The 13,127-nt window shown below is 40.4% G+C and overlaps 3 protein-coding genes across 4 annotated transcripts; 2 read left to right on the top strand and 1 right to left on the bottom strand.

Moving 5' to 3' along the window:
• Nucleotides 1-487: 487 nt before the first annotated feature.
• On the bottom strand, nucleotides 488-8,503 carry LOC117746883 (protein ABHD8-like). Of its 2 annotated transcripts, none has more exons than XM_034556216.1 (5): nucleotides 8,346-8,503; nucleotides 3,618-4,447; nucleotides 3,334-3,504; nucleotides 2,960-3,176; nucleotides 488-2,845 (listed from the first exon to the last, which is right to left on the bottom strand). In XM_034556216.1, the coding sequence occupies exons 2-5, from the start codon at nucleotides 4,433-4,435 to the stop codon at nucleotides 2,645-2,647; spliced, it is 1,407 nt and encodes a 468-aa protein (XP_034412107.1). In that variant the 5' UTR covers nucleotides 4,436-4,447; nucleotides 8,346-8,503; the 3' UTR covers nucleotides 488-2,644. The 2 variants fall into 2 exon arrangements, with proteins under 2 accessions (XP_034412107.1, XP_034412106.1); XM_034556215.1 differs by having other exon boundaries at nucleotides 3,618-4,444.
• A 69-nt stretch (nucleotides 8,504-8,572) lies between these two features.
• mrpl34 (mitochondrial ribosomal protein L34) lies at nucleotides 8,573-9,543 on the top strand. The gene is made up of 2 exons (XM_034555829.1): nucleotides 8,573-8,703; nucleotides 8,977-9,543. Exons 1-2 carry the CDS (start codon nucleotides 8,636-8,638, stop codon nucleotides 9,293-9,295), a joined length of 387 nt encoding a protein of 128 aa, XP_034411720.1. The 5' UTR covers nucleotides 8,573-8,635; the 3' UTR covers nucleotides 9,296-9,543.
• Nucleotides 9,544-10,360: 817 nt separating this feature from the next.
• LOC117746353 (DET1- and DDB1-associated protein 1-like) lies at nucleotides 10,361-12,923 on the top strand. The gene is made up of 5 exons (XM_034555416.1): nucleotides 10,361-10,707; nucleotides 10,966-11,046; nucleotides 11,162-11,213; nucleotides 11,492-11,553; nucleotides 11,678-12,923. Exons 1-5 carry the CDS (start codon nucleotides 10,699-10,701, stop codon nucleotides 11,780-11,782), a joined length of 309 nt encoding a protein of 102 aa, XP_034411307.1. The 5' UTR covers nucleotides 10,361-10,698; the 3' UTR covers nucleotides 11,783-12,923.
• The last annotated feature ends 204 nt before the right edge of the window (nucleotides 12,924-13,127 follow it).

Raw genomic sequence — 13,127 nt, 5'->3', positions numbered from 1 at the left:
GTAGTTTAAGTCTCTATTTTTTTTTTAAAATATCATCTTAATTAACCGAGATGTTGTCTATGTGTATGCACTTTGGATTTCATTTTATGGGAGGAGCAATTTTCTAATATTAAAAAGAGTACATGGTCCAACAAAAAGACGTCCACGCAATTAAGATTTTGTATATATATATATACAACATATATAAAATATATATTCAAAATATTCAAATATATTAAGATTAATGTGTTAGTAATGTTTCAACTCACCCATCTATGTTTACTGATTACAAGGTAATCCGTTTACCATTTAATGTTCGTATATACTAAAAATACTAAAAATTAAATAACATAGAATTAAATTACATAATAAACGTAAGAACGAGATGAAGCTCCACATGCTATTTTGGGGGAATTTATTAAATTAGGTATACTGCGATGTGGCTAGGAAAATACATTGTACTCATGAAAAGTAATTAGGAAAGATAATCAGAAAATAATAATGTGGTCAATTTTGTGTGTACTCTTTATTAATAAAATTCTGAAATTACTGTGATGCTGTTACATCCAACACCCACAAGAAAAAGAGACTATACTACTGCAAACAAACAAGCAAAATCACCTTTGGACTGTGAACATTGGTTTTATTTAATGCCAGGAAATGCACATTCATACACTGAATCCAACTTTATTGATAGGCTATATAATGTTATATGCATCTACATTCAGGCAGTGCACATATTATGATTCCCATGAGTAAATGCAACAATAACATTAACACATTTTTTCATAACCACAAAAAGATATAGCACATATGCGCACTGACAATTTGTATATGCACACTTAGCATAAGAGGAAGTATATGTGCACCCTGTTCTTCATACAGTTTTACTGACCTTTCACATCAAAAGAGACGTACAGTACATTGCATCAGCAGCACTTGTTGGTTTTTGGAAAGTCCACAGAGAATATATAATGTGTTTGAGATGTCAGTGCCAAGTCAGTATATTTCTATTCTATTTCTCTCTATTTCGTTCCAGTTGCATAAGACCAGTCATGTTGCATCAGCATCCTGTCAAAATGCATATATAACAGACCAGCATGGTCAGTACAAATGTCCCTGTTTTCAGGGGACTTTCTCCTTTGGCTCAATTCCTATTTGTTTTTAAGCTTTGGACATCCCAGTCTCAAATCCACCAATTTACATTTTTTGCTTCTCAAAACAATATAAACTCGCCAGTCAATAGTTACGCACTGTCAGGGAGCATAAGACTGTCACACCTAACTGTCCCACTATGAGACAAAGCACCATCCATCAATGAATGTCTTTTAGTGAGCATACTGTTTAGCTCGTTCTTTCGGTCTGATACTAGATACATAAGATAAACTGAAGAGTAGTAGGTGAACACACTCAGCAGCTTAAAGCGGTCATGGCAGTTGCTATTATTTAAAAAATAAAGGCAAAAAAACAGTCATTTGATTAATGAGATGTACACTGTGAACTTTTCAATATGAGAATATATTGCAACTGTTTGACCCAAACCTCTCACCTTTTCATATTCTGAACTCATACAGGGCCTTGATACTTTGTATCCTTAGGATATTATATACTATTGCAGAAATGGCTGCTAGAATAAAGGAAGAGAACCTTTTAGCATGTTTGTTTACATCCGTTTGTGCAACCAGTTCACATAAATCTCTCATTAAATATTACTTAATGTTCATTGAGCTGTGAATTGATACATTGTTAACACTGTGCATAGACACACATAGCTTTTTGGATTTAGATTTTATATTAGAGTTCAATATATGGAAAATATATTGCTGTAATTTGGAAATAGATGAGCCAAATGTTATTGACAAATAGCCGTGATTGTGAGTCTTCATGTTTAAAATGGTGTACACAACAAATGGCTGGATTGCAGGTGAGCAGTTATATATATATTTGTGTTCATGATGTAATTTTTCTATGCATGTGGTGAAAATATTAATTACATCTTGCATGTATATCGATATATATTTAATGTCTTTAACTCATGTTCCACTGTTATCCAGTCAGTATTTGACAATAAACTATTATTATCAACACTTGAGTTGTTACTATAAGCCGTCCTTCACTATACTGGCAAATAATCAATCAGATCTGTAATTCCTCAATTCACAACAGATCATTTTGCCAGTTTTCCACTGAAAGCAGATTTAAAATTGGCACAACAATACGTTTATAAACACTTTGTAAAGGTTGAACAGAAGCTCTGCAGCACTTTACAGAATATTTAAAGAGAGGGAATTCACATACCAATTCATGGATTCTATCCTTTTTGCATCTTGCAGTAGTCAGATACATTTCATACACAAGTCCCAAATGGACATAGTCTTCCAGGTATTGTGTCATTTTGCCACAATGTAGCACAAACTGGTATCAAAAAGCGAAGCGGAAACTGACTGTGTATTTGCATCCATTCCTCTCATCTTTATGTTCGTTCCATCAGTCTCTTGTCGGCACTCTGCCTAAGTCCTGCTTTATCTTGGAGCACCAGTGGCCATCTGCATCCTTAAGATGTGGCCCTGTTTATAACAGCTCTCAGCCTGGTAGCAGCCTTAAAGAACACAAGCCACAAAAGGCCTTCTGCTTGGTTGGGAAATAAAACTAGACTCCTTGTTGGTTATTTGTCCATAGACTTATTGATTTTCAGTGTGTGGAGAGAGTCACTGAGAACTGTGTCTTTCTTGATGCTGTCTTTCCCGGACATGTCAGGCTCCCATAGAAAGAACTCGTGAAGGAGGGTATTGACGGTGTCAGGGCACTCCATCATGACCATGTGACTTCCCTCCTCAATGACTTTTAGGAATGCAAACAGAAGGATCTGGAAAGGAAGCCAAAATGAAAGGCAAAACATTACAACAGGTAACACTGCAGAGCAAACACGGAAATTCACATGATAAACCAGCACTCATTCCCATATGAAGATGCACTTCACCTCTGCCATGCGCTGGTCCTCATCCATGGGCACAAACTTGTCACACATGCCATGAACCAGAAGGATAGGCACAGTGAGCTCGGCATGGTAGACCTCATCCCCCTCAGGCCAGTACTGGCCGCTCATCATGGCTCGCAGGACAAAAGGAGACACGTTGAAGGCATTGCCCTGCTTCAACAGCTGCTTTTCTTTGGCACCCTGGCGAGCAAATCCGGCCCTGAAGGTCAGGAAAATAGGAAAATTAATTTTTAGGTTGTTCTATGTCATTTTTCAAATGATACAAGCAATGTGGTTTTGTCAGCGACGAGGGAAGTTACTGGGGTGTGTCATTGTCTCTGGTGCCAGTTTTGGCACCACACAAATGCAGATCTTACTTGAGGAAGCTCCAGGCCAGACAAGGTGACAGACAGTGAAGGACACATGATGGCAGCTGGAAGATGGAACATAGGCTGGGCTCCAGAGCTGTGGGACCTCCTCCATTGATCATCACCACCTTATGGACCAGATCAGGATATTCGTGTGCCAGGAAGGTGCAAAATGACACCCTGGAGGAGATACAGTGAGATTTAAACAGTATGTTAACATCAGTATGTTAATCTCTACTAGATAGATCGATAAAGTGAATGGTTTATTACAAAAGCATGCCACAAATCCTCACCCATATGAGTGGCCAATGAGAATGTTGCGTTTACGAGCATATCTCTTAAAGATGGCACGAAGGTCCTCTGCAAGAGCATAAAACGTATAAGCTGCTGCAATCTGTGGGGCAGTGCTGGCTCCATGCCCCGCCAGGTCGGGCGCAATGACCTCATAGCCCAGCCGAGAGAAGAAGTCCAGTTGGCTGCTCCAAATGTCCAGAGAACCCCCCACACCGTGCACGAAGAACAGCGCTACGTCCGAGTGCGTCCCTTTGCAGCTTGAGATCATCCTCTTTGAGTCAATTTGCACCGTACGCTTCGGTTTGCGACGGCGGCGGCGAGGAGGTGGAGCAGGTTTCTGGTCGCCGAGAGGTGGAGGAACTGGAGGAGGAACAGGGTTGGGGTCTGGAGAAGAGGGCATTTCTTTGTAGTCAGCCAGCTCCACCTCTACAGTGCTGCAAGGCTCCAGATCCCCATTCTGACACTGCAGGATCTCAGAGTGCAAAACATCACCGAGATTCTCAATCACCAGCTGGCCGTTGCGGTAGACCGTGATCTTCCTCTTGCAGTGGACACTGCTGCCTGTAATGCTCTCGTTATAAACCTCAGGAGAGCCGTCATGATCACCTCCATCCTTCTTTTCCTTGCCTGCAACTTGCTCTTTGGTGACTACTGGCTGACGCTCAGGGATGATGTGCCGCACTCGCAGGACTCGCCCAGGTTTCACCTCCACAAACTCAAAACCATTAGAGGGCTCTGTCGACTCCAGTGGCAAGACCAGACTGGCAACCTTCCCAGTCAGGCAACATAGTATCCCTTCAGTGATACTGGTCAGCATGATGCTTCCCTGCTTAAACAACATCACACAGACACAACAAAGCAGATTATTATTCACATGCTTCATTCCAGCTCGGTTCCTACAAAATTGGATGCAAGATGTTTCCTAGCAACGCAGTTACAACGAACTGGTCTTCTTTATCTTCTCATTAAATCATTGCCAGCGTCAAGTGAAATGAAACACACTAAGAGCAAGGACAGTCTCAGATGAATGAACTCAACACTGCTTTGCACATTCCAACTACCGTAGCCCGTGTCAGTGCAGCTGCAACAGCCTTTGCAGCGCTCCACTAACACACTCACCTGGGTGACAAAGCAGCCTTCAAGGATTCCAACACAAAACAACACTTGTGCTCTACTACAGTTTTAATGCCGACTTTGACGTTTGCTATTAATAACCCCTCCTTTTCACATGGTCAGAAGCAGGATCTATATATGAATAGAAAACACCAGTCATACATGGACTGTGTCCATGTCTGTGAACTGTATGTCTCATAACAGCATGACGGCAGTTTTCCAAACTATACCGCTTCCAATGGAGATGAGTGGAAAACCATTTTTGTTTTTCCTACCTAGGACCCGTTGCAGCTAAACTGTATTTTGGCAGTTGTGCAAGTAAAGCATAATTAGTCTTCATTTTTCATACATAACCTACACTGACTGGTTATCTCTAGGAAACAGAGTGGGATTATGTATGGGAGAAACAGAGGGAAACAGAGCACAGTTACTGCACCTTACTAGGGCATATTTCACATTACTGCTCATAGCATATCATAAGACATGTAGTGTACATCATGGTTTACAGTCTTCCCTCTAAATATAATTAATAAGAATGCATAAAATCTAGGCCTCTTTCAACAATAAATACTTCAGTAGGGTGAATATATACTCATCATAAAGCAACATTCTTGTAATGCTGGCTTCAGATGTCTGAACAGTGAGGGGGGAAATAGAGCTTGTTTACCCAAGCCTCTCTGCACAGGAAGGTTCTGTGCATGTGTCTGCGCGCCTGTGTGTGGTGTTGTGGTTGGCGGCAGGGTGCTCTGAAGGTCAGAACATCAAGTGCTATCGAGTTATACCTTGGGACCAAGTGAATGTTGACTGAGAGGCCTGTCTTTAAACAAACATCCAAGAGAAGCGTGTCCTCATTATGATCTATTTATCCATCCATATAATTACATTTTGAAGCCATTCTGTCCTTTTGTTATGAACTACTCAGTCTGGCCACATCAGCTACGAGCGGTATATGATGAGGCACAAACTGTCCACTGAGGAAAGTCCTATATGGTGGTCACTCGTGATAATGGTAGAATTATTTTGACAATGTAGCAGGATGTCTGTCACCTGCCATGTTTAGCAGTTTGGATGACCCTGTCTTAGAGCTGCCACTACACCTCATTAACACAAAAATACATGAGCACTGACAAACAGCCCAATCATCTAAAACAGGGATTCTCCTCCTGACCGATATCAATCGGTTTCTCAGATCCACCCTATTAAGTCAAAGAAGCTGAAGGTTACTCATCCATGTGATTTGTATTTGTCTGCATTGCAGAATATGTATAGGTTGATATGTCTGCCAAGTCTTACAGTAACACACATTTGGTACGCAGTGTGCTGCTCTATTTACACAACACACAGTCAATGGCACACTCTGACATAATATCATCACATGTAATGCCAATCATTATCACCTACTTTCTATTTAAAAGTGAAAATGCATCAATTTCCTTTAGCTTAACTTGTTCCACAAGCCTATGAAATAAATATATCAAGCTGTTAAATATCAAGCCAGAAACAGCATTAGTTGGTCAATAATTTGACAAACAACATTGTGTAAGGTTTGTGGGCTATTCACAACAATTAATAAATGCCCATTGTCGCGTCACAAATAAAAAATTTAAAAAATGCAGTGGCAGTCTGCTGAAGAGGGTAATAATGACTGCATGCAAATTATGGATATGTCTATTACTTTTGCTGTCACAGAGCAAATGCATGCAATCATTGTGCAGCTGTTGGTGTTGATGACAATGTGCATACACATTATCTAAATAGACAACATAATGCAATACAAATTGATTCCTTACCTGCAGAATTACTGATGATTCAGGGCGATTAGAATTCTGCACCGAAAGATGAGGGCGACGATACTGAACTGAGAAAACGTTGCATTTGGTGCAACAATTTGTCTACGCTAGAGATGCTGAAAAATAATAAACGCTTCTTATTGGCCTCACTAGACTATCACTGTGTGAGTGGATGAGAACGCATGAATGCATTAGAGTGTGGTGGCTGCATCTCAATAAGAAACTCATAACGATAACAAACGATGTTTTTCTCCATCAGCATCCACTGCGCAGACCAGACCATACCCAGCCCTACCGCCCTTGTATCCGCAGCAGTCTCCGGGCATTTTGGCTTCTGAGTGGCAGTGAGGAGGGCGAATAGAAAGCAGCTGAACACTGAGAGGGGGCCAATGGGAGAGGGTTGTGTCCTTGTTGCCAAGGCTGACACAGAATAGAAAAATGCGTGCTTCTTTGTGCGTGCGCGCGTTTGCGATCAGTTGTGTGACAGAAACGATAAAATGATAGTTCAGCTAATGATCTACATAAGCGAACACGTGACCGCGACCAGGCCTGCATGTGTGATCCAATATGTCAAATTCTACACGTGCGGTTCAAATCGTCTTCACTGCATCAAAATAAACTGACACCTGAAAACGTGTCCTGGCAGTTGCTGCGTCACTGAAGGGAGAAATAACCTTTAGGATTAAGATGCGCTGCGTCCTTCTGTTCCCCTTGAACTCACGTCAACACAATGGTCCTAGTGGGACAGGCCTGTGCCTGCCACGGAATTACCAGCTGCGACGTTTATGGGGCGGAGAGCCTGAGCAAGCAACGGTGATGTTATTGTTTAGTAATCGATGTAAATAACGACAACTACTTTATGTTTATGAATGAAACGTATGTCTTAATCAGGCTGGAAAACAATTAGGCTAATTAACAAGCCAGATCGCAAATAGGAAATAGTGCTTGCACATCAGCCAACAAATTAGGCAAAGAAAGAGCATATTCCTATTCAGCGACACTCAATGTGCAACTCGTACTCTTTACAATACATGAAATACATCGTATATTGAATTGTGTTTGTACCTAGAAGTTTTCTTCAATGGTTTTTACCAAATCCTCAAAAGACAATAATTATTCCAAAAACCGATCCTGTCATACAATCTCATACTTGTCATTAAAAAATAAAATGTGAATATCTACCAGTGATACGCATATCGTATACGCATGATCATTGTTTATTGAAATATCCAAACATAACCTTTCAAACATTTGTGAGTAAATCCCAACAGAGGCATGAATGGAATTCTGTCACTATGCAAATGACCAGATATAAGGTAGATGTCTGATACACAGGAGTGTTTGAATGGCCACCGGTGTGTTGGACAGGAAATACTTTATTTGTTTTCGGCCCATTAAGACACGTAAGGTATAATGTATAACGCTACCAACGCTGTAATCTGGTTTTGGTAAACATTTCTTTTACTGTGAGATCCAGTGGTAAATGGCACATACTTTAATGGCATTTAATGGGGGGAAAAACTAATACTATGATTTACTTTTTGGAGAAACTAGTGATTTGGGAGCAGAAGTGCACTGCTTGCGATTACATTCGGACATTATTCTAGTGAGTCTAATTGAAAGATAATATAAGTGTTTTTAATAAAAGTCTTATTTGTGATGACTGCACTTGTAGTGATGTTTTGTTAATCGTTCCAGTCAAAGACTACAATACATAAATGAGGGCATTTCAAGAAATATAATATCGGACACTTACTTTATATCCTGAATACAACTTCTCAGGCAGTGAGTCCTATCAGTTTGTATACAAATCCCATTGCTTACCTAGTGTAGTATCCCCCGTCTGGCAGACACTATAATATCAAACCATGCCCGTTAAAGCGAGAGCCTTTGTCCTGGCCAATACACCGTTGTTTGTATTTGTAAAACATGGGTTGTGTGTTGATCGGTAAACTGCTCGAGAGTTTAACCTGAAAAACGCTACTCAGGGCAACACTCTGCACCCCTCCAGCAACAAGCCATTCAATTGGCTGAAAAGTCTGAGCCAATCATCTTGCTTCATATTCGCACTGAGAAGACAGCCCTGTGACATTCACCTGCCCCATGTCAACTGTATGAATATAAAGATGAACATCATACGGTCGTCTCTTTCCCGACTGCGTGGACTCCGCAGTGACACCAGGTACCAGAGTTTGTGTACTTTCATGCCCGTCGAACAGCAAAGCCAACGTTTGTTTACGATGCTAACACCAGCAAGCTAGCTTAGCGGTGCGTTAGCTGCATGGCTACTTAATCATGGAAGTAACTAGAAAGGGGATAACTCATTCGATTATATACGTGCATGAGACTACTCCACATATACGTAGTAGCACCATACATGAATTATAATATATTTTAATTGTGGCGTCATGCTAAAGAATAATATTTGTTTATAACGTCTGTGATCTGTCAACAGCATCCTTGCAGGGGACCTCGCAGTAACTGGCAACTCTCACCATAGATTGTTCAGCAACTGGATTGTGCCCAGAGCAGCTGCAGGACCTCATATTTCCAGATGTGGGCCACTTTCTTCACAAGCTGAGGGTTCAGGAGTGTTCCAACAGCTTCCTTGGCAATACCAGCAGGTGCGGACAAGGAAGAGAGGCACAGAGTATCAGCCCAAGAACATCAAACGCAAGAGGACCCATGGCTGGATCAAGAGGCTCAGCTCACAAGGTGGCATCGAAGTGATTCTGCGCCGCATGTTAAAGGGACGGAAATCACTCTCACACTGAAGGACCTTGTTAGAAAACCTTCAAGACTTTCAGAAAATGGACATTGGTTCAGAAATGATGCCATTGCTCAGAGTGCTCACTCAGCAAATGTTGTGTGATGGGTTAACTGGCGATACTGGTGTAGGTTGGGTTTGGCTTTCCTGCATTAATAATGGGCAGGAGGGTGAAAACTGGCCTTCAACAAACTCCAGTTATTTTTTATCCATAAAGTTGTGATCATATCATTATTAAATGTCAGATGTATGGATTATTTGTGTGAAGTTTTTTGATTCAAAGACAAAATATGTCTTTAAAGATCAGGGTAATCTAAGTAAAACAATAAAAAAACACCCCTGCAGAAGTTAAATGTACTTGCATTTGTTTTTTGTTTTCTAAATCCCTCAGGAGACAAAGTTCTACCATTTATTTTTTTAGTTACAAAGTTGTAGCTTTATTCAACTGTAGTCAGTATACAGAAAAAGAGTTACTTGCTGTGGGGGGGAATATGTCTTTCAAAGAGCGGGTCCTTGTGGTCCTCTTAAATCAGGCAGAGTGACCCAGAATTCCATTTGTGACATTTTGTTTTCCAGCCAAATTATTGTTGGAAATTAGTTATTGTGACAGTTAAATATCATACAAGAATAGAAATGGAAGCAATAATTGATCCGTACATGCCGGAATAATACTAATGAAAATAATTTACATTCTCTTGGATTCACACTTAAACATAATTATTTTATTTTTGGAAAATGAACAGTTAAATTTCGATAATAAGAGTTCTAGAGTATAGGTTGTTTTGCTATTGTTCAGCTTCTATTATTAAGTCAGTACTGTTTACCAACACTCGTCCATCTGCTCAACTCATAGCTGCGAGAAGCAACATCATGTAGAGAGATAAATACATAAACATGGAGGACATGCTGTAGAAAGTACTCGTGTTGTTTTTTTATCAGATCTTCATGCCATTACCACCCGCTCGTATTGGGGATTGGTCTGTTACATAATCACTTTCTAGCCAATCAGCACATTGCTTTTTCTGACTCGTCACGCATCTACCTCTATTCGACCAATGAGATACGTTGAATCTCGTAAAGTAACCGCCCACGAGCAGACTAAACAACAAAGATGGAGTTGTGAACTAGTAGCAAGTTAGCTTCCAAAGGACGTTACATTTCTGTTTTTGTGTAATTGCCGTTCACAGAGCGGAAGTAACCAGCCGATTGAAGGGGAGTGATGCGACCACATTGACGTCACACATAGTCGAGGTGTTGTAGGGGTCGCAACAAGCTGTCGAGCGGGTAAACATACCGGTGTCTTGGCGACGACAAAGACAACACGGCTTAACGTCAGCGGCTACCTCGGTGAGCTAAGTAACGTCTGCTCCTTTTCACTGTTAACGAGCGAAGAGCGCGACTCGGACAGAAATGGAAAAGGTAACGTTTGCTTCACAGCTTGTTCTTTTCTTGGTGTTTACGTAAAGATGGTAACGTTAAATAGTTGGTTCTGGTCGGCCTCGGTAGACATGCTGCTTAACTGCGTTGTGGAAAGCAGGCTGCACTGTAAACACTGTCTGTCACGTTATCTCGTTTCATGTGAAGGGCAAACGGGTCTCTGCTACCTGGCTGTGGTAACGTCTGCTGGTCTCACCGCCCGGAAGTGTTTTTGTTCACATGTTTCTGTTCTGCTCACAGTCAGATTTCCTGAAAGGACTACCAGTCTACAACAAAAACAACTTCAGCAGATTCCACGCAGACTCTCTATGTAAAGCATCAGTGAGTCATCTTTTGTTATTCCCAAAAATGATGTCGTCAGTGTCTCTACATTCATACAACTCTTGTCACGTGGTAGTAGAGATCAATCTAACCGACATGCAACTATTTGTTTCAGAACCGTCGACCATCTGTGTATCTTCCAACACGGGACTATCCATCAGAGCAGAGTAAGTGCATTTACCTATGAACATGTTTACACTAGAGCCCACGTTCCATCTAAATTGATGAATAATAGTATATTAGTTATACATGTGGTTACATTAGTTTCTGGCTTCCATTAGGGGAAATCCCCTTCAGTTCCAGGTTGACGGTGTCGTCATTACTCAAACTTGTTTTAGGTTATTATTCTCTAAAGGATCAGCTGATTTCAACTACACTCTTACTTTTCTTCACCCTTTTTAACTTCCTGTCTCTCTTGATATAATCAGTGTTTATTTTCTCTCAGTCATAGTCACAGAAAAGACAAACATCCTATTGCGATATCTTCATCAACAGTGGGACAAAAAGGTAAAGGTTTTTAAACATAGTTCATCTAATTTAGGAGCAAGTTGGTGCTAATTCAATGTTCTTATGACATAGAAATCCTGTCGGTCTGTTTTTAAAGTGTTTTTTTTTTTTTTTACTTGATCAGAATTCAGCTAAAAAACGGGAGCAGGAGCAAGGAGAAGTGGAGAACATGGCGCCTCCACGGAAAATTGCCAGAACAGACAGTCGGGAGCTGAATGAGGATTCGTGAATGGCTGTGCTGTTGATGCACAACCAGCAGAGACTGACCAATTTAAACAAAATGCGAAAACAGATGCAGAATATATGTTTGCAAACCCAGGCCTTGACACTGAAGCACACAGGGATTCATACTTTTCAGACCATAGCCGGCATATTAATCTAAAAAACATTGGTCTTAATGTTTTACTTCAAAATTCCTCTTCAACCAAAATCTATTTTTCTCGGTTTATTTACTACTTTCACCCAGTATTTTCTTTTGTTCCAAGACACCTATGCCTCAAATGTCAGTGTTTGTGGTTTGAAAATAACATCTACCTCCTAATTCCTCATTCCCTCTGCTTTTCCTTCACTTAAGCTCACACAGTTTTCTTTTAAATATGTAGCTGCTCTGGGAGGGTTTACAGCTGTAGTTATTCATAGCTTCTCTAAGATATGCACATATTAATATAAGTGGTTAAGTGGCATGCCATCTGTTGTTGCTCCTACTCCATAAGAATGTTTTTGTTTTGAATTGCATAAGGACTGGTCTATCAATTTTTATTTTGGCTTATCTTTTATGTGATTACTGGTATTGTGTTTGTTGCTTTAGATTTAATCATCCATTCAGGGTTTGTTATGGACGGGTGCTGAAAGTTTTTCTCTTGATGATTAATGATTTATGGCCTTAAATGGAAGTAAGTGTGTTTTAATGATGTCTTAGAGTGAACCCGTCGGTTTACATTGTTGTTTCAGGTGAAGAAGTCAACCACAAGCCAGTTGAATGGATGTTAGCGTGTCTATGAAGACTTATTCAAGCCAACAGAGTCAGACTGGAGAATGCAAACTGTTTTTGTACAGTAAGACCTGCAGATTGTGTAGCCATGTTCGAAGTTTGATGCTCAGTAGTTTGAGATCACCACTTTATAAGCAGTGTGTGTGTATCTTTGTAATTACAACGTTTGCACAATATTTTATGGGTGAGCTGATGACTGCAGATATAAGTAAATTTAAAATGTATCTGTACTGCTGTGAAGGTGACTTGTAGGGACTGCTGTCGATCCTTGATATAAATGTGCCATTCACATTTACTTTCATAGTGACATTGAGGAAATGCGTGTTTGGATTGAGGACAGCAGGACTAAATAAACAGAGTGTTTGCAGCTCACAAATTAGTTGAAGCTCATTGTACAGTTTTGTATATTGTGATTGTTCTGACCCTTTTATCAGGTAACAAGACAATGACTCACTCTGATTTTTGTCTTCACCAGGATTAGCCATATTGGTATTTCATTTTGTTTAGACAATTTGTTCTTGACATTGGAGGGATACAAGTCAGTTCAGTCACTTTTGCTGAGTCTATAAAGACTAATCTGCTG

This window comes from Cyclopterus lumpus, chromosome 17 (assembly GCF_009769545.1).
Source record: "Cyclopterus lumpus isolate fCycLum1 chromosome 17, fCycLum1.pri, whole genome shotgun sequence".
Taxonomy (NCBI): Eukaryota; Metazoa; Chordata; class Actinopteri; order Perciformes; family Cyclopteridae; genus Cyclopterus; species Cyclopterus lumpus.
This window is presented reverse-complemented; position numbering and strand designations above follow the sequence as displayed.